This window comes from Vicia villosa, linkage group LG3 (genome assembly GCF_029867415.1).
Source record: "Vicia villosa cultivar HV-30 ecotype Madison, WI linkage group LG3, Vvil1.0, whole genome shotgun sequence".
Classification (NCBI taxonomy): Eukaryota; Viridiplantae; Streptophyta; class Magnoliopsida; order Fabales; family Fabaceae; genus Vicia; species Vicia villosa.
The window spans coordinates 1956438-1977653 of NC_081182.1; the positions used below are offsets into that span (position 1 = coordinate 1956438).

The window sequence follows — 21216 nt, forward strand, 5'->3', positions numbered from 1 at the left end:
TGGTAAGGGGTCTTTGGTTGAGGAGAAATGATATTATTTTTAACAGTGGAACTTGTAATGTTAATGATATCACTTGGGAGATCAAATTGAAGGTTTGGAGATGGTCGTTTTTTTGGCGAAATTGCTTACTCCAAGTGCAATTTCTACGACTTTTGTAAAAATCCGTTATTTTACTTAACGTAGATTTCAGTTGATTATTTCTTTGTTTTGAGCATATCCGCTCTTCTTTTGTAAGCGGATTCGAGTACCCCTAGTACTCGTTATATTATATTCCTTGCTTATATAAAAAAAAAAAATTCATTAGGCATAAATATTTATAACTTAACAAGTTCCCAACAAAATAGGTTATTTACAAATAGAGCCCAAAGCGTGTTTGACATTCGAAAAAGACGAAACGGAAACTTGCGCGTGATTATGTTTTATGCAGCGATTCGGATAGCAATTCCCCAAATCGGAATTGAAATCCCAAACTCCGAACCCTAACACTCTTTCTCTCTCCTCTCCATCGCCTCCTTCGCGTGCGTGAAACCTAAGCAAACTCAATGGTGTTCTACTTCAAAGCACGCCCTGAAGCTGGCGATTACACCATCTTCATGGGTCTTGACAAGTTCGAGAATGAAGAACTCATCAAATACGGTTTCATCGAAGACATTTGGTAAACCCTAATTTCAATCTCTCATTTCCCCCAATTTGGTGAATAACTCGTTTTCAGAAATTGTATGTATCACATGAGGGAAATACTAGTTTGACCTTATTTTGCTTCCCGTATGATTTGAAGATTAAAAGTTGTTAATTTGTTGGAAAATCGTTTCGTTTTAGGGTGTGTTTAGAAATCAGGATATTGGAAATTGACTTTTCACTCCGGTGATGTTTTTGTTGCTCGTAGTTAGGTTTATTAAGACTTCTAGTTCAATACATGGTTTAAATTGCTGAAGTGTGATTGCATCGTTGCAGCGTGAATTTCGATTGAGAGGAGTTCTAAATATAACGTTGAAAAACAATTAGTGTTAAAGATTTTAATTACTTCTGAAGTAAATTGAGTTTTGGGTTCTAAAACTGTGAGTTTTGATGAAAATACTGTAAGAAAATATGACGGAACTGGCTCGTGGGGTTCCTAATGTGGCTGGGCGTGTGGTTTTACAATCACAGGTTCGATGCCGTTGCAGAGGCTACCGCATCACAAAATTTTCGCCGCAATTGTCATTGTAGACCGGAATTTAAAACCATGGTTCAATAGTTCTGCTCTTATAGCATTACCATGTTTATTCGTGTCACAAAAAACAAGATATTTTCAATTTAGAATAAGTTATCATCTCAACAATCGAGATTAACAATTTGGATACTAGCATGGTCTTGGATAAAATATTATGGCTGGATAGAACATTATAGGGCTTGTTGTTGTTGTTGTTGTTGTGTTGTTATATTTATTCTATTACCTCTCTTCTAATATAGAACGGGCTTTCTCTCTCAGGATGATACAAGCCACCTGACACATTTCTAAATCTCATTGTTTAAATTTATGTCTGAATTATATTCTGATTTGGTTTTATGGTTGGCTGTAATGCTGGATTATCAAGTTACTATTATTCTTGCTGTTGTTATTTTGCTCCTTGGGCTTTTCTGTAATGGATAAGCTAATAAGTGCCCTTAGGGCATTGTTTGAGGAACCAAAATAGTTAACTTTTGTATAAATAGTGATGTATTTATTATTATTTTAATAAGTGTTTGACTTGTATTTAAAGGATAAAACTTCCCTTTACGGTTTCCTTAAACAATGCTCTTAGGACACTTGTTAGCATGAACCTTCTGTAATTAATGCTTCAATCTGTCTTGTGTAGGTTCCATGTTGACAAGATGTCTTCAGCCCATGTTTATGTCAGGCTGCACAAAGGTCAGACTATTGATGACATGAGTGAAGGTTTATTGGAAGATTGTGCTCAGCTTGTCAAAGCAAATTCAATTCAAGGTTAAATATTGTGATTATTTATTCCTTTGGTTTAACAGTTTAATTGATGTAAAAGCCAAATTTATGTATCCTTTCAAGTGTAGGTGTAGTGCTTTACCTTACACAAACTACCAGTTTTTGAACTATAGCTTCTTGTATAAGTTGAAATTAGTTTTTCTATCATAATTTGTTTCTGAAGCTTTTTTATTTAACTTCTCCCTGAAACGCTTTTGAAGCTTATAGTAATTTAATTCAATTTATAAAAATTTAATTGAGAAGTTCTTATAAAATATAAACTAGAAGCTAATTCTAACTAGAGTAGTAGAGTTCGAACTAATTATTACTTAATTAGTACATGCATTTCCTTCGAAATCCTAATTCTGTGCTATTATTAGTGATTACTTTTTTCTTTATTCATGGCAGGGAATAAAGTAAACAACGTTGATGTTGTTTACACTCCCTGGTCCAATTTAAAGAAAACTGCTTCGATGGATGTTGGTCAAGTTGGTTTTCACAATGGAAAAATGGTGTGCTTTTACACTTGAATCATTTGCTGTTTCTTTTTCAGTTCTTTCTGCCTTACCCTTTTTTTTTTATTGTTGTGGGTAGATGGATGAATGATTGAACTTCCATTTTTAGACTATCGTTATCTGGTTTCTGTGCCTTTCAGGTGCGGACTGTGAGAGTGGAGAAGAAGATAAATGAGATTGTTAACAGGCTAAACAAGACCAAGGTGGAAAGAAAACCTGATTTGAAAGGTGACCGATAAGTTTGCTTTGCCCTTTTTTATTTTTTTTTAAACATTTATGATTAAAACTTTATGGATGAGGAGGTAACTATGTACTATTTCTGTCTGTTATCATATCTAGCCGGTAGCCATTTAGTCATTTTGTGGTTTCTAATGCATAATATGCTTACCAATTTGGTTTGACTCATCTGATCTTAATATGTATGTGGATATGTGTGCTGCAGCTGAGCGCGAAGCAGTTAATGCAGCTGAAAGAGCTGAGAGAAAACATCAACTGCGGGAAAAGGTGAAGCTGCTTCTTTCTTTCTTTCAAATTCATGCATAGTCAAAGTATTTAAGCACAGTATGTTATGCAGAACAGAGCAGATTCTATTAGTATAATTTAATTTTGATGTATTGTCATTGCTAATAGTTTGAACACTTGCATTCAGGTATCCAATAATGCATTGTCACATACATCTTGGAATAAGTTTAACACCTCATGATATTGTTAAACATATTTAGACCCATGGGATGACATGTTATCGTGAGTCAGTTTGTTTAAAGTTTAAAAAGTGATTTTTTACATTAGATTACCTAGGCTATTTTTAGAGGTTTTGTACTAAGCCTAAACTAATGTGTTTCTTTATAATCATGTATATATAGTTTTTTATGATTCTCTCTCATCTATCATGCATTAAAATTTGTTTATTTGTCAAAAACTACTGAAACTAGTTTTTCCTTATAATCTGATTTCATATTTGTTTTTCATTCTGGTTATTTCCAAAAGCTGGAACAAACGGATAGAAAATCCTAGAAAGTGATTAATTTGAAACAAGGGGAGTTCCATATTAGTGGATTCAAGTTTAAAACTATTTTACACTAACAACATCATACTCACTCAAACTTACAACATATTGTACAAACTCTGTACTAGAGCTTGACCAATTTGTGCTCTTCGAACCCAATTGATGAATGATTGTTGCCTTGTTGCATTTTCTTCAGGGGCTTAGTTGTATAAATTATAACTTATATATTTTCCTGTCCTAATGCACTACCTAAGCTTGACCAATGGTTGCTCTTCGAACCCAATTGATGAATGATTGTTTCTGCTGTGTGTGCAGAAACGCCGCGAGGAAATGGATAGACTCGAAAAGGAGAAACAATCAGAGCTTAGGAGCTACAAGGGTTTGATGGTCTCAGAAAATATGACATCGAACAAAGATATTGCATCAGGAAGCAAATCATTCCAGGAAGTGGAGGAAGATTTCATGTAAGCATTGATTATTGGCTTATAGACAGATGACTGGTGGTCAAACTTACTGCCATGATTAAATAACCCAACTGGAATCTGAAACCAAGTAGTGTGTACCAATTGTGATTTAGAGATAAAGGAGGAGAGAAAAAATAGGAAGGGGAGAATGCAACGATTGGTTTTCGTTCGTACCTGGTGATGGTAATATACATGGTTTGTAACTTTGCTTGTGACAATGGTTTTTACTTTATTGTTATCACAGTCGAGTCAAAACTGATGTTTCTTGCTATTTTCACAAGTCTTGTTTGGCTTGTCAGGTTTAAAATTTTGTTTCTTGGAATTGATAACTGCGTGATAAATTTCGAAGTATTCATTCAAGGTAGTATTAGCAGAGAGAACAATACTAACTGTGGAGTATTAATTTAGTGAGAGGCCATGTGTTGTAAAATTGGCACATTAGCATTCACGCGTTGCAATATTTGCTTCTAAGGTTACAAGCTAGTCTTGATGAAGAGGTTATACGCCAGTCACGATGGTAGATATGTTAACACTTCAACGTTCAAACATGACTCTAGTTAGCGCCACTACATTAAGAGCTGAATTTAAATAGGTTTAATTTTTGTTTTTTTTTTTAATCTTAATAAAGATCCTTATAATACTTTCATATGAAAGGTGTTTTAGAAAGTATACTAATTCTAACAATGTAGTAATATCGGAAAATTTTGAAATATTGATAAGGTGGACTATCTTATATTACAGAATTTGGTTAAACTTAGTGGAACAAAAAAGTATTCAGGGGGTTTGACATTGTGTAGTGTTTAACAAAGTAAAAAAATAATACAAGGAAAGCATGGCAGGGATAAGAGTTTGCTCTTGAATCATTTTATTATTCTAAATTGACTTTGTTACAACTAAACTTTATTCTTAATGACTACTGGTTCTCTAAATTATCGATTCCTAATCACTTAGCGAATAAACCTTTGATTTTAAATTTATTCCTATGGGTATTAGCAAATCATAGATAAAGCCAAACATGTAATTTTCAAGAATGATGATTTCAAATGATATCCTATGTAAAATAGACAAGTAAAGAATAGATTATTAAATCTTGATCTTTACTTGTTACTGATAAAATAATGTGTTCCAAACTATTAACTTAGCACTCGAAAATAGAATTTATTTGTGTACAAAACATCATCTTTTTAAAATTATAAGTTAGCACACCAATTAACATAGATCACTCTTTTGTGATTTTCTTTCTTTTTATTTCTGACTCATATTTTGTTATTTATTTTCTCGATTGAAAGTTCATTTTAATTTTTTTTAATGTTTGATTATGTGTTATTAAAAAAATCTTTCGTCGGTCTCTTTGGTAATGATTAATTTTTTAATAAATTATAGTAAATTAATTTGTCAGAAAAAGTTTGGCGGTTCGACCCGCTAACCCGCTGTTTGAGCAAATTTCTAGCAAACAACCTTTAGCCTCTTGTTAAAGTTTACTTGCAGGATCGGCTACAAAATCCTATAACTTGGTGTTAAGTTTAGAAAGGTTATGGTGTTTGAATTTTAGTGTTTGGGCTGGGTAGAAAATCAATGAAGTGCAGAAAACAAGATAAACTAAAACAAACTTAACGAAGTAAAACTAAATACTTTAAAAAGTAAAGATTGAAACATAAATTGATTTAAATTGAAAATTGGACGCATGCATACATGTTAAAAATTGTTCGTTTCTCTATTGAATAAGGATACTTTGAACTTTTCTTACAATGTTACAAAATGCAACCTTTAAAACTGAAATTAACATGTACTTATATGGACAAACAAAATATAACTGCTATTCTAGGTCGACCAATCCCAATATGCCACGTCACTATCCATACAAAACTGCTCTTGGCTACCTTCCAACATTTCCCACAACTGCTTACCACTTTTTTTCCACTATTTCAAATCTTGATGGAAAATTCACTAAGTCCTCTGTTGATCCTTCGACTATCCTGACCACTCTTCTAAGGTCAATTCTCCTTCGACTCCCTCTATGACAGTTGATCTTCATGTGGCCTTCTTTTTGCCGACCTGACACTGTTGAGCCTTTACTCAAGCCCTTCAAGTCTTCAGGCCTTGGTCGAAAATTCTTAGCTAACACCCGCTCACTTGTTAGTAAACATGACAGACTTGACTTTTGAATTTGGACACCTAAGTTTGCTCGCCCCGCTCCGCTTTTGAACGAGCTTAAACGACATGGAAGGTAACTGTAGAACACTTCACAATTGATCAGAAAACGAAAAGCATTAAGAATGGATAAAAACAAATCATAACAAAATAAAATAATTAGTCATTACAAAAATCAATTTAGAATTACAAATTTAATAAAGAAAAGTGATTCATAGATTTAGCTACTCATAACTTGAACATAATTCATTATGAAAGTAAATGACTTTACATAATGATTTTTAAGAAGGAAGATTCAACACATAATTATCTTGAATATTGCTTCCGGTAGCTCCTCGTACAAATGCGCTTAGATACGCGTATGGGCAAAAACTTGTTTCTTTTGGATTTTTCCTCTTCACTTTGGGTTCTACAACACATATCAAACTTTTTTTCGAAACATCATATTACTCATATATTACTCATATAGTATTAGAAATCTCGTGAAACTGATGAAATTAATGAAACTCACAAAACTAACTATGTTTCATGATCAAAACACTAAATAATTATTGTTCCGTTTTGGTCAAAGGTCTAATAAGATATATCCCACTTATCTTGCCCGCTCCATTGAGTCCAAGACATAAATACCTTCAAAAGGGGTTTTCAAGTACATAACTCTAATCTCTACTCTTACTATAATTATCTTGAACCCTAACTTGACTTGGACGTTGGAGTGATAATCATACAAGTATCCCCCTTTCAATCCACGTATCAGACATTAGCAACGCCGATTCAAGATCAACGTCACCGACTCAAAAGGCATCAAGATCGCAACCTCCAATCCAAGGTGTTGTATCATTGAATCGCTCAGGAAGTTTTTGAATAATGTAGTGTCAACTTGCCTTTTTTTTAAAACCATTTTCTAACAGAAAATTACTCAATCTCTCATATCAAGCTCTAGGAGATTATTTAAGTCCATAGAGCAGTGTTTTAAAAACCAGACCGAACCGACCGGTCGGACCGAGTTATCTGATTTAATTTGATTTAGTCATGTGGTTCGATCAGTGACCCAATGGTTGAACCAATAAACCAGTGACCCAATACCCTCACCGATTTGATGACCGGTCTGATTTTTTAAAACATTGCCATAGAGTTTTTTTTAAGTTTGAAAACATATTTCGGGTGAACTAAATCCTCAAACCCATATGGTTGTTTGACATACATTTATTCAAAAATAAAACCATTTAAAAATATAGTTTTAACATCCATTTGATATAAAATAATATTATGATTAATAGCATAAGAGAGAAGTAATAGATTGCTTCTAGCCTTGCAACACATGCAAAGGTTTCAGAGAAATCTATAACTTCTTGCTGATTATAGCCTTGAGCCACAAGGCTATCTTTATTTCTTACCACTTCTCCTTGCTCATTAAGCTTGTTTATAAATACCCATTTTGTTCCAATGATGTTCTTCTAATGGGGTATGGGTACCATATGCCAAAAATCATTTCTTTGAAACTGGTTCAGATCTTCTTGCATTGCCACAATCCATCCATCGTTAGAAACTGCTTCATCAACGGAGGTAGGTTCAATCATGGAGATAAGTCTCAACATATTATGTTATTCTATGAATGCAGATCTTGTCTTTAGAGGACTATCCTTGTTTCCAATTATTTGCTTTTCTAACTGGTTCAGATCTTCTTGCATTGCCACAATCCATCCATCGTTAGAAAATGCTTCATCAACGGAGGTAGGTTCAATAAAAGAAATAAGTCTCAACACATTATGTTATTCTATGAATGCAGATCTTGTCTTCAGAGGACTATCCATGTTTCCAATGATTTGCTTTTCTAGATGAGAAGACGTGTACTTAAAGGTTTTTCTGGACCGTGTTGCTTCTTGCGAACCATCACGAGCATCTTCAGAACTTGCTTATACTAGATGAACTTTAGAACTTGGATTAGCTTCTGAACCACCAACTTTTAAATACTTAACAACTTATGAACATCCAACTTTTGAAGGTTTATCAGCTCCTGAGCCAACAATTCTGAAGGGTCTTCAAATAAATGAAATTCTGAAAATTTTCAACTAGCCCTTACATTTTACTGTCAGGCTCTTTGTCATTAAATTTGATGTTTATTGACTCTTCAACCATTTTGGTCACAGAGTTATACATCATGCATGCCTTTGAGCGTTCAAAGTATCCCCAAAAGACACCTTTTGAGCCTTGACATCAAATTTCTTTAGATAGACTTTGTTGTTCAAAATGTAACATGTACATCCAAACAGATGAAAATAAGAAATGCTTGTCTTTTTTCCTTTGAAGAGTTCATATGATGTTTTGTTCAGAATATGTATGATATAAATTCTATTATGAACATAAAATGTTGTGTTTACGGCTTCTACCCATAAGTACTTAGGTAAATTATTTTCATGGATCTGGATTCTAGCCTTTTCATGTAAAGATTTGTTCTTTCTCTTTACAAATTCATTTTGTTGTGGATTTTTAGGAGAAGAGAACTCATGAAGAATTCCATATTTTTCACAAAGTTTTTAAATGGCTCATTTTCAAATTCTCCTCCATGATCACTTCTTACTCTTAGATTTTTTTATTCATTTTCATTTTGTACTTGCATGGGGAAGATGCTTAACACATCATATGATTCATCATTTGTTCTAAGGAATTTAACCTAAGTCCATCTGCTATAGTCATCAATAATGACTAATCCATATTTTTTTCCATTGATTGATGCAGTATCGATTGGACCAAACAAATCAAAGTGAAGTAGTTCTAAGGGTCTGGAGGTAGAGACAATGTTCTTAGTTTTAAAAGAGGGTTTTTTATTGGGAAAAATACCCTTTTTGGTCCCTTAAGTATATCCCAAGGTACATTCTGGTCCCTTATCTTTAAAAAGTGTCAGAGTGGTCCTTTAATTGTTCAAAAAGGTCCACACGTTAGTCTTTTCCGTCCAATTTTTTGTAACGGCGTCAACTTTTCCTTGGGTGGCATCTGACGTGGTACATGTTTGTACGCGTGGCACGTGAATTGGCAACATTTATCTTTAAGGTCATAATATATTAAAAAAACATTCCAATTTTTTTGCTTTAGTCTAGATTCGAACCCAGGGCATCTTGCTTGTAAGCAATAGCAATTTACCACTATACTACTTCACAATTGATGTTCATTATTTCATTCAAGTTTATTATTAATTAATCAAGTAATTCTCATATTTAATTAACTCTCAAATCTTAAAGCCTTTTCTTCTTCGTTTACTTGATGGAAAGATGAATGTAGTATCACCATAGCAAAGAAACTGAATCAATATACAGATAGAGATTCTACAAAAGAATAGAAACTAATGAATCTGCGGAGGTTATGCAAAACGTCAAAGAGAAGACTAATATCCTGACTGTGTTTACAATTCGTAATCATCGACCACAACAAAGCATTTGGAGGCATGGATCGTTTAACATTTACATACTGAAGCATTTTATCATACAGATCCTTCACAACTTCTACATTCAAAAATTCAACAATACATATCAATGAACATCACAAAATTGAAATTCGAAAAAGGAATTTACAGTTAAAAAATGAATGAAGAGTCAAATTTGATGTGTATTGACTCTTCAACCATTTTGGTGTTAGAGTTATACACAATCTATGTCTTTAAGCGTTCAGAGTATCCCAAAAAGATGCCCTTTTATTGTTCAAAATGTAACATGTACATCCAAACTAATGAAAATAAGAAATTCTTTGCTTTCTTCCTCTAAAGAGTTTATATGATGTTTTGTTCATAATGAATCTCATATATATTATAGACTGGAGGTCCATTTTAGTCCCTCACAAAAACTGTAGAGGTCAGATTAGTCTCTGAAAATAAAAAAGTCTCTATTAAATCCCTTATAAAATTTAACCGAGCCATATTAGTCCCTCTACTAATATTTATTTCAAACCGTTTTTTCTCTTACTTTTGAAGCGTGACTGGACTGCCAATGAAGTCTCATTTTAGTCCCTCCCAAAAAAGAGAGTCCAAATTAGTCCCTAATAAAAAAAATATTTATTTAATCTCTTACAAAATTTAACTGAGCCATGTCCGTCCCTCTTTTAATATTTTGTTCAAATGATTTTTTTCTATTTTTAATCCGCGGCTGAACTTGACAAGATAGAGCTGCTTTCAGAAATTGAGCATGGGTAAGAGGTTAAATTCGTTTGCACATGGTCTTCGGAGTCTGAGTTTCCACAAGAAGTTAAGTTACCTAGTATACCTAATTGTTCATTAAATACTTTGTTATCATCAAAACTTAAAGAAATATGGTATAAACCAAACTTCTTCCAACACATATCTTGTGTATTATTTTCGCCACAAATATTATTTACATAAGTAAGAAATTAGCCTAAATCACCCCAGCAGCAGATAATAAACATAAGAATACATAACAAAAAAAACCGTAGTCACCCACCCATAAGCCTGATAATAAACATAACAAAAAAAAAGAACATTGTGGTATTGCGATGATTTATATACAATCCCTTCAAAAATAATTTCAAATCAACAGTCGTAAAATAGGAGTCCAGTCACAGTTTAAAAATAGGAAAAAAATCGTTTGAAAAAAATATTAAAAGATGGATTAACATGACTTAGTTAAATTTTGTAAGGGATTAAATTGAGACCTTTTTTTTCCAGGGACTAATTTGGACTCTCCCTTTTTTGTGAGGACTAAAATGGGTCTTCACTGACAGTCCAATCTAGGTTCAAAAGTAAGAAAAAAATCAATTTGAAAAAATATTAGTATAGGGACTAACATGACTCGGTTAAATTTTGTAAAAGATTTAATTGAGACTTTTTTTCTCAGGGACTAACCTGACCTCTGCAGTTTTTTTGAGGGACTAAAATGGACCTTCACTCTATATTATATTATGAACATAACATGTTGTGTTTACATCTTGTGCCCATAAGTACTTAGGTAACCTATTTTCATGGCTCATAGTTCTAGCCATTTCTTATAAATATTTGTTTTTTCTCTCTACAACTCTATTTTATTATGGAGTTCTAGGAGAAGAGGACTCATGAAGAATTTCATATTTTTCATAAAAAAATTTAAATGACTCATTTTCAAATTCTCCTCCATGATCACTTCTTAATTTTAATTTTTTTATTCCTTTTCATTTTGTACTTATATGTAGAAGATGCTGAACACATCATATGATTCATCCTTAGTTCTAAGGAATTTAACCCAAGTCCATGTGCTATAGTCATCAAGAATGATTAATTCATATTTATTCCCATTGATTGATTAACCCATAATCTTATAGGTCCTTTTCGATTAGTTCTGACCGATTTCTTCTTATTTTGTACCTTAGTTTTGTAGCAAGGCTTGTGATCATTCAAGACTTTCGGATTAAAATTTTTAAATCTCGAATTGATCTTAGTCTTAACTTTTGAACCTTTCAGAACCTTAAATTCTGAAGTCTTATGGTGCGTTTGATTTGTTAAAAAAATGAGATACTGGACATGACATTTTTTTTGTATCATGTTTGATGCATAAACTAATCATGATATTGGACAAAATTTATGGCAAAAAACTAGACAAAATCATAAATTCTTGTCTCCCATAAAATCATAAGACAACTTTTTGTCCCAAGCACAAATTATCAAAAAATAAATAAATTAAAATACCATTTGACTGTCTCTTTCTCATTATTTAATATTTTAATTTATAAGTATAATATTTATATTTATATATCTATTAAGAATATTATAATAAAAATTATATTATTTTTATTCAATTCACCGACATATCAAACAAAGTAGAGAAAAAAAAACATGTATTCATCATTTTCCTTCTCTTCTCATTATTTAATATTTTGGTTCATAAATATCAATAATTTATATATCAATAAAAGATATTATAGTAAAAATTATATTATTTTGTCAACTACATGAATATATTAAACAAAGTAGAGTAAAAAAATTTATCTCTTCATCTTTTTTATTCATAAATATTAATCTTTTATATATCAATAAATAATATTATAGCAAAAATTATATCATCTTGTCCGGTGTATCAACATCTTTAATATATTAAAATAGAATACACATTTAAGCGCCAAATTTTAAGTTAAATTCCGCCTAAACAATTTTTAAGCACATTATTTTCTTCTCTCTTTTCAACAAATATTAATATATTAATATTAATTAGTATTTAATATTAATTACTCCACCACTAATTTATATGTACTTCACCTATTTAATCAACAAAAATATCAAACAAAATCGAGAAAAAATATTATCTAATGCATTAATCATCAAACAAACAAAGTATAAAAGTTGTCTTGTCCAGTATTGTCTAATACTTCTTATTTTAAGAATCAAATGCACTATTAAATTTTGGTTTTTTGGCTTTTTTATTAAATATTAAAATGTAATTACAATTTTGCATGATTCATGATCGAACCCACGTCCACAGTTTCAAAACAAAACACTCAACCACTACGCTAAACCAGCTTACAGTTATAACTTATAAAAGCCAAAAACTAAACACTTGAACCCTAATTTTTGTGTGTGGAGAAACCGCCAGTTCCACTCTCCACAGTGGTGCTATCGCTTCCTTGCATTGCAAGCGGTCGGCGGTTACAGGTAGTGGTTGTTAAGTTGCTTCTAACTAGGGTTCACATTCTCTCTTTCTTCTCATTCTCATGGCCCTATCACTTCAAGAAGAATCTGTAATCCTTCGTTTCTACCGGATTATTCTCAGTTGGAATTGCATTACTCTTCTTACCAAGGTAATTATTTTTTCATTTTTTCTTTTCAATTTTTCCCTCTCAATTTCATCTTTCATATTTCTGTTTTTCAGAATGGAAAAACTCCGAAACTTGTGAAGGTGAAAGATAAATACAAAGATGTGGATGATTATATTTCTACCTATGAGCCTCTCATTTTTGAAGAGGCTAAATCTCAAATTAACAGAGGCCTAGAGGAACAACAAGAGGGTATTTTTCTTCTACTGCTGCATACTATTTTAACTGTTTGGATTATTTGTAGCTTGTAGCACAAGTAATGCTTTTTCTAGGATTTTTTTTTTTTTAAAAATTTTTGTTGGTTGCAGGGGCTGAATGGAAGTTTGGGGTGGTAAAAAGCTACTCCGAGTCCGATGACTTTCATTTTCTAGAATTTCCTTGTGAATTGGAAGAGGGAGAATCAATACCACAGAATGATCTGTTATTGATTTCCAATAAAAAGGTACTAATGGTCGAAGACCGCGTGTTTTTGGACTATGCACTCCTGTAGTCATATGTTGTCTTTTGGATGTTCGAAATTTTCACTAACTCAAACTGACATTTTTTTCTCAATTTTCCTGTCAATAATAAATGCTGGGAAGTATGTGAGTGGCGAAACTACACACACATTTGCTTTGGTGGAAAACGTGCGGAAATTTCCTGAAGCAATACTTGTTCGAGTCAGACTCTATCTAACTAGAGAATTGTTACGGTCTTATATATGTGAGACAGGGAGGCAATTGTATTTTATGAAGGTAACTTGCTTTGGATGAAGTATTGTATTTGTACTCAATATTTGATTGTTTCAAAATTGGTACTTGAGTCACGGTCCGCTCCAGATGTCCATGTTGGATGTGAAAGGAGTGTGTTAAAAGTCCCTCATTAGATGTGTTATCAGTTTATAAAATGTTCCTGAGTTTTAATTATTGTTTTCTTATCAGAAAAGAATCTTATGATTTTGTAGGTGTGCAATTTATCTACCATTGCTCGCGAGTATGTGGCTATAAAAACGATAAGCATTCTCCCTTTCAAGGATTTAATATTAAATGCCGCTGGAGAGGATTTTGGTACAGAAACCGAGGGATGGAAAATTCCATCAGCTTTGAAGGAGTATGTTGAAGGTAGTTTCAATCAATATCAACGTCAGGCGATAACAGTAAGTTTTTACTCTAGAAGTTGAATGCATCAAAGCAATGCAGAGTTGTTCCTTTGTGTCATTGTTAGTAACTTTATATTTGTTTCAAAGCAAGGCATTTCTTGCAGTGTAGATTTCTTATAAAGCTCATGTACCGTTTATTTATTCCACAGTAACTTTTTATTTTCCGGTTGCAGGCTGGTTTATCATCAAAAGCCTTTGTCCTGATACAGGTTTGTCTGTGTGTGTACCTTGCTTCTGCAGTGAAATTCTTTTAATATTTTTGTATGATATTTGTAAAGCTTCCGTCTTCATTTATCAAAGTCACCATTTTCAAAAAACTAATAACTGAATCTAACCAACTCGTTTTAGGGGCCTCCGGGTACTGGGAAGACTCAGACCATACTTGGGATTCTGAGTACCATTTTACATGCAACTCCAACAAGAGCAGATTCAAAGTAAGTATACTATCTATATATTTCTTTAGTCTTTTACGACTAATAATTATGCTTCTGGCTTCTATTGTTATCTTGTCTTGAGCTAGATGTTATCTTAAGAGCATTTCTAGTAGAGGTGAAAATTCGAAGCGGTTTTCTCCTCTATAAAGCATGCCTTATGTACATTAGTGTTATATGCTCACATCTTTGCCTTATATTTCTTTATGTTATATATTTATTTCTATTTACTTTTAGGAGTGGGACCTACGAGCTAAAGCAAGGGCTGCAATTACCTATTGAGGAGAAGTAAGTTTTGTTTTGATACTATCCGCACTTTATTTACTTAAGAAAACTTAGCTTTCATGGATTTTGGTTTTCTCGTGTGATTTTAATTTCAGAATGCATTGTTCTTAAAATCGTGTGTGTAACTACACTATGGAGGTTTCATTATATAGGCCAAGAACCAAATCGATGCACGTTCTATAACAATAATTACAATAGAATGTGCTAGAACACAAGAGAATATGCTATTCTTATATTTACATAATAAACTATTTAATGTAAATATCAACACCTATATTTTATCTTTCAAAAGGTTTTCTAACAATTTTTCTACTGTATTTTCTCTTGGCAGACGTAGACATTGTAGATTGGCGTCTCCATGGTTACATAGCATTAATCCAAGGGACAGTCTGATGCCAAAAGACGGCGATGATGGTTTTTTCCCAACTACTGGAAATGATTTAGTAAGTATTTTTCATCAGTTAAGTTTCTTGGTTTTACATAATAATGTCTAATTATCATGAGTTTGATCAGAAACCTGAAGCTATTACTTCAACTCGTAAGTATCGTGTAAGAGTTCTAGTATGTGCCCCATCAAATTCTGCTCTTGATGAGATTGTGTTGCGGGTTCTCAGTGGAGGTATGAAGTGTCACTTGCCTTTCTTGTTGTCTTTTTATATGAAGCAACAAAAGCCTCTATTAAGTTCTGTTTCCAGTATATGCATATTTATTATGATTATATATTTAGTTTTCAATTATTGTTCATAGGTATCCACGATGAAAATGACCGAGCTTATTGCCCGAAAATTGTTAGGATTGGTCTCAGAGCACACCATTCTATCAAGGCTGTTTCCTTGGACGAACTTGTAAGTTGATGAATCAGATTAGACCAAATATATCTTAAATTAGCTATGCCACTTTTGCTATTATTATTTAGTCTTCTGCACCACTACTTTGTTTAAATGGGGCCAAACTTTGATGTTTAAAATTTGACTTGCAGGTGAAAAAAAAACGCGCTAGTGCCGACAAATCATCCACTGATAAGCAGAGTAATGCTTCTGCAGGAAGCAATGAAGAGAGTATCAGGGCTGCAATTTTGGATGAGGCTACAATTGTATGTTTTTAAAAGTTTAAGTTGAATTCAAAAGATAACGATAAAAGAAATGTGATTTTCTCATTATTTTCTTTGATCTTGGCAGGTCTTTTCCACCCTCAGCTTTAGTGGTTCACATATTTTCAGTAAACTAAGTCGGAACTTTGACGTAGTGATTATAGATGAAGCCGCACAAGCAGTAAGAGCGAAATCTTCTTCAGTTTAGTTGTTGAATCACCTGTTAGATTGTTTTGAATATGAACTAATTTGACACCATGTTGAATTAAAAGATAAACAAAGAAAATGATAGGATATAATACGCTTGCTTGTTTATGGTTCCTGGTTATTTTGTTGAGTTGTTACTATCAGTAATGAATAGATTCGTGATTGTCAATATGAAAGGATAACCAATGTTGCTTCTTTTGATTTACTTTATCTTTTTGCATGACAAGTTACTTCTTCTAAACAGGTGGAACCTGCAACTCTTGTTCCCTTGGCCAATAAGTGCAAAAAAGTATTTCTGGTATTTTCAATTGCTCCTCCTTTCATTATAGAACTCTGCACTATTGAGCAAGAATTATAACTGAACCTTGTAAATGAACACTTTGAAAACCATTTTTGGCAAATGTTCTTACCATTGTTAGTTTTTCTTGCTACTTTCTTAGGTTGGTGATCCAGCTCAACTTCCAGCAACTGTAATTTCAGACATTGCCAAGAATCATGGGTAAGCAATTATGTCGGGGATAGTTGTATTGATTTGATACATTAGCCCAATCTTTTCTAAAGACCTTAATTTGGTGTCTTTTATGTTTCATGAACTTCAGATATGGCACAAGCTTATTTGAAAGACTGAAGCAGGCTGGTTATCCTATTAAAATGCTGAAGACACAATATCGAATGCATCCTGAGGTTGGTGCTTATGTTTAGCAAACTTCTGCAAAATTCTAAAGACCTAATGTGCATTCTCCCATTGTCGGAGCGAAGTATTTTGATTTTGCCTTGATGTCTAAGGCTCAAATTTTTATTACATTATGATTAAACAGATTAGAAGCTTTCCGTCAGAGGAGTTTTATGAAAACTCTTTGGAAGATGGGGATGGCGTCAAATTACAGACAGTACGTGACTGGCACGAGTACCGCTGCTTTGGCCCATTCTCCTTCTTTGACATACACGAGGGAGAAGAAGCTATGCTCACTGGGAGTGGTTCGTGGATAAATGTTGCGGAAATTGATTTTGTCCTACTCTTGTATCAAAAATTGGTAACGCTTTATCCGGGACTCAAGTCAGGCAACCAAGTTGCAATTATATCACCCTACAGTCAACAAGTCAAGCTCTTCCAACAACGTTTTGAAGAGACTTTTGGTGTGTCAGCAGAGAAAGTAGTGGATATATGTACCGTTGATGGTTGCCAGGTAAAATTGCTTAATGTTAATTATATGGTATCCTTCTCTAATGTCCTTCTTACAGTTACATGATTTGGGACTGAAGCGTACTCTCATTTCTTTTCAGGGCCGTGAAAAGGATGTCGCCATATTTTCATGTGTCAGAGCAAGCAAAGAAAGAGGTATAGGGTTTCTGGAAGACATCCGACGAATGAATGTTGGGATCACTAGAGCAAAGTCTGCGGTGTTGGTACTGTATCATTTCGGGGCTAACGCGATTCTTTCAACAATTTCACACGTTGCCTTAGCCATGACGGGATGCATTTTTGTTGTTTTATTGTAGGTGGTTGGGTCTGGCTCAACACTGAGGAGGAGTGTACCATGGAACAAGCTTGTGGAAAGTGCTGAGAAAAGGAACTGTTTATTCAAAGTAAGTTTTCTGAAAAGTCATTTTCGTGTCTTCCAACATGCTAACAGCAATGCAATAAAAATTTTAATTGAGCCATATTTATGCAGGTGTCTAAACCATATAGCTCATTCTTAAGTGATGGAAATCTTGCGTCCATGAAAGCACGGACGGATAAACCGCCTCAGGCGATAGATGATGTAGTAAACAATGATCATCCAATTGACAACTATGCACAACAGATTGATCAAATGCAACCTGAGGACAATGATTATGGAGATGCTGATGCTGATGCTGACATGGGTTATGGAGGAGATGATGATTAGGATTAGTAGTTTTAGATATTTGAATTTTGTATAGATGAGGTTCTATTTATGAAATTTACTAGGACTAAGGTAAATTGTTAACTAGATTAGAAACTCCGATCAATGATGTTAACATGTCACATTTGATTCAAAAAAGAAAAATAAAACTTGCTCTCATTCTTGACCACTTACTTGAGTGTTCTTTGTGAAAAGATGTTTATGGATTTGGCATTGTGGATACATGGTTTTACCTTTGAGAATACCTTTTTTCAACATGGTTTTACCTTTGAGAATACCGTTTTTTTTAAATATCTGGTGCACGTATACCGAATTAAAAAAAACCCTGATAACCTATATTGCGTATCAGATATTTTAAAAAATTTGATACATACCAAATTTTTTTAATATTTAAAATATCTGGTAGGTAGTGGTGAGTTTGTGTGTCGGATCCGCCAGAACTTAAGAAGATAATTCTTGACAAAGGTCACAACATTAGTTTGAGTACTTATCACGGAGCTACTAAAATGTATCAAGATCTTAGGAAGATGTTTTGGTGGCCATGTATGAAGAAAGATGTTGCGGAGTTTGTGTATTCTTATTTGACTTGTCAAAAGTCAAAGGTCGAGCATGAGGAGTTGTCTGGATTGATGTAGCCGCTGAGTATTCCTGAGTGAAAGTAGGATATCATTTTAATGGATTTTGTGACGAGTTTTCCTATGACTCCTAGAAGAAGTTATTCGATTTGGGTTGTTGTGGATTAATTGACTAAGTCGGCCCATTTAATTTCAATAAAGATTAGTTACCCTTTGCAGAAGATAGATAAGGTTTATATTGAACAAATAGTCAAGTTAAGTTGCATGGAAATTCTTAGAGTATTGTTTCAGATAGAAATCCGAGGCTGGAGAGTTTGTAGGAAGCCTTGGGAACTAAGTTAAAGTTGAGTTCTGCCTACCATCCGTAGACGGATGGTCAGACAAAGAAGATTATCCAATCTTTCGAGGATTTGTTGAGAGTTTGTGTTTTGGAGTAGGGACGTATTTGGGACAATTACTTGTTGATGATTGAGTTTATCTATAACAACAGTTTCCATTATAGTATTGGAATGACACCATTTAAGACTTGGTATAGTAGAAGGTGTATGAATCCTTTGAGTTGGTATGATTCTGGTGAAAGTGTTGTTCTTGGACCAAAGATTGTTCAACGAACTACTGAGAAGATTAAGATGATTCAAGAGAAGATGAAGACATCACAAAGCAGACATACGAGTTATCATGATAAGCAGATGAAAGCACTTGAATTTCGAGAGGGAGGTCATGTGTTCTTGAGAGTCACCCCTGTGACTAGTGTTTGTCGCATGTTGAACTCTCGAAAGCTCACATCTAGTTTCATTGGTCCTTATTAGATTCCGAAGAAAGTAGGAGAAGTAACATATAGAGTTGTTTTACCACCGTCTCTTTCAAATCTTTATAGTGTGTTTCATGTGTCTCAACTACATAAGTATATTCCTGATATGTCTCTTGCGATTCAAATAGATGATGTGCAAGTAGGGGTGGAAATAGGTTGGGCCGAGTAAGGCTTTGCCAAGCCTCGGTCTGGCCTGTTAAAAAAATTGAAGTCTAAGCATGGCCTGTAGCTTGTCATAGGCTTATTTTTAGGCTTTAGTTTGATCTTTTCGAAGGCCTGGTTAGCCTGTTAGCCTACATAAAAGCTTATTTATTTTAGACATGTCTAAATAAGCAATTAAAATAATGTTTAAATAGACTAACTAACTAAAAGATCAAGAGACTAAAAATTTGTTTGCATTGACTTATTTTAACTTACCTATTAGCATAAGTTCTATGAGACTATTTGTTTAAGAGAACTTATGAAAACAATGTTCATCAGGTGTTTTCATCTTATTTTCATATGTTCTTCAAGATAACCAAGTTTTATTTATGTATTTTAATTCAAAGTACTAAACATAACATAATGATAATAATTTTTTTCATATCTATTTAAATAGGCCGACCTAATAGACTTAAAAGACTTTTTTTGGGGTCCGAGGTCTAGGTTTTTTAACTAAATAGGCTTATAAAAAATCCTAGGCCTTTTCTATTTAAAAAAATGTGTGTCCTGACCTAAGCCTATGTAGGATAGCCTGTAGGCCTCTGTTATCGGTCTGGCCTATTTCCACCCCAATGTGCAAGTGAGGAATAACTTGACTGTGGAGGCGTCGTCATTAGGAATTAATGATTGAAAGGTGAAACACTTGAGAGGTAAAGAGATCGGGTTGTTGAAGGTAGTGTGTGTGGTTTATGTGAATTATTTGGTATTTATTGGGATTATTAGAACCATTGTTAATTTTTATTAATTAAAATAATAGAAATAAGGATAAAATGAAGAATAGTGAGATATAAGGTGGAAAATAACATTTTAATGAAATTAGTGGGGTAAAAGGAGAAAATCATAAGTTGAGGGAAAGCGTGGAAATTAGTGTAATTAAAATAAATATCAAGTTAAATAAATAGGTAAGAGTGGTGGGAGAAGGAAGTGTGAACAGATTGTGAAAGAGTTAGAAAAGTGGAAAAGAGGAAAGGAGTGGAAAACTTAGAAGAGCCAAAGTTGGAGAGCACCATAGCCAAAAGCTTGGATTTTGCACTACAATTGTGGCAAGTGGGGAATTACGTTGTAATATGCATGAAGGGTAGAGAGGGATCCTCACCCTCTTCCTTGTTTTTCTCCATTGTTTTGTTGTTGTGGTTATGGTGAAGGTTTGTACAAAACCTTCTCCCAATTGTGCCAATCCATATGAAATTCGTGCTCTATTTTATTGATAAATTTTGTGCATGATTTGGATGTGTAAATCTGGATGTTTTGTTTATGTTCATAAGTTTTGGTATGAAGAACATATTTTATGATTTATGATAATTTGATGAATTAGGTGATTAAACAGTGGATGATTATTGTATTAATCATGGTATAAAATATATGTGATGTCTTCTGTGTTATTTGTGTGGCTGGGGAGTGAAATGGAGCTTTGGGATGACTCTAATGGCAGAAATCACAATTTTGGTTTTCTGCACATCGGTCAGCTGGGTGTCGGGTTAGCCGTCATGATCCCCAATGAAGGTTTTTCTCCTGGTCATCGGCTGGACGACGGGTTCGGGGGGGGTGTGACAGGTAGGGTGACGATCGTCATCCCTGTGATGGGTTGACTGTCGTGGTCGGTGTTGACTAGTTATGAGTTGTCGATTCAGTTTTTCAAGTTGTTTTCGTGTGCGGTTGATGTTTTGTGAGTTTTACGAGTTAAAGTGATATGTTAAATATTATGAATAA

At 33.6% G+C, this 21216-nt stretch overlaps 2 protein-coding genes across 2 annotated transcripts; both read left to right on the forward strand.

Moving 5' to 3' along the window:
* The first annotated feature begins 378 nt into the window (after positions 1–378).
* Positions 379–4305, forward strand: LOC131660039 (uncharacterized). Its single transcript, XM_058929157.1, has 6 exons — positions 379–655; positions 1839–1966; positions 2369–2472; positions 2616–2703; positions 2918–2979; positions 3797–4305. The coding sequence occupies exons 1-6, from the start codon at positions 543–545 to the stop codon at positions 3947–3949; spliced, it is 648 nt and encodes a 215-aa protein (XP_058785140.1). The 5' UTR covers positions 379–542; the 3' UTR covers positions 3950–4305.
* An 8475-nt stretch (positions 4306–12780) lies between these two features.
* On the forward strand, positions 12781–17955 carry LOC131655131 (probable helicase MAGATAMA 3). Its single transcript, XM_058925035.1, has 20 exons — positions 12781–12867; positions 12939–13074; positions 13191–13324; positions 13464–13616; positions 13826–14017; positions 14194–14229; positions 14369–14454; positions 14689–14739; positions 15068–15179; positions 15250–15355; positions 15484–15581; positions 15716–15829; positions 15915–16007; positions 16278–16331; positions 16474–16532; positions 16633–16717; positions 16852–17220; positions 17318–17440; positions 17534–17620; positions 17707–17955. The coding sequence occupies exons 1-20, from the start codon at positions 12781–12783 to the stop codon at positions 17920–17922; spliced, it is 2391 nt and encodes a 796-aa protein (XP_058781018.1). The 3' UTR covers positions 17923–17955.
* The last annotated feature ends 3261 nt before the right edge of the window (positions 17956–21216 follow it).

What these genes read in the sequence shown, in the direction of transcription:
- LOC131660039 (XM_058929157.1), top strand. Translation starts at nt 543, where the DNA reads ATGGTGTTCTACTTCAAAGCACGCCCTGAAGCTGGCGATTACACCATC. An exon ending in CAAAGCAAATTCAATTCAAG is followed by an intron (nt 1,967 to 2,368) that starts GTTAAATATTGT and finishes TATTCATGGCAG; the next exon opens with GGAATAAAGTAAACAACGTT. An exon ending in AACATCAACTGCGGGAAAAG is followed by an intron (nt 2,980 to 3,796) that starts GTGAAGCTGCTT and finishes CTGTGTGTGCAG; the next exon opens with AAACGCCGCGAGGAAATGGA.
- LOC131655131 (XM_058925035.1), top strand. Translation starts at nt 12,781, where the DNA reads ATGGCCCTATCACTTCAAGAAGAATCTGTAATCCTTCGTTTCTACCGG. An exon ending in GCATTACTCTTCTTACCAAG is followed by an intron (nt 12,868 to 12,938) that starts GTAATTATTTTT and finishes TCTGTTTTTCAG; the next exon opens with AATGGAAAAACTCCGAAACT. An exon ending in CCTAGAGGAACAACAAGAGG is followed by an intron (nt 13,075 to 13,190) that starts GTATTTTTCTTC and finishes TGTTGGTTGCAG; the next exon opens with GGGCTGAATGGAAGTTTGGG.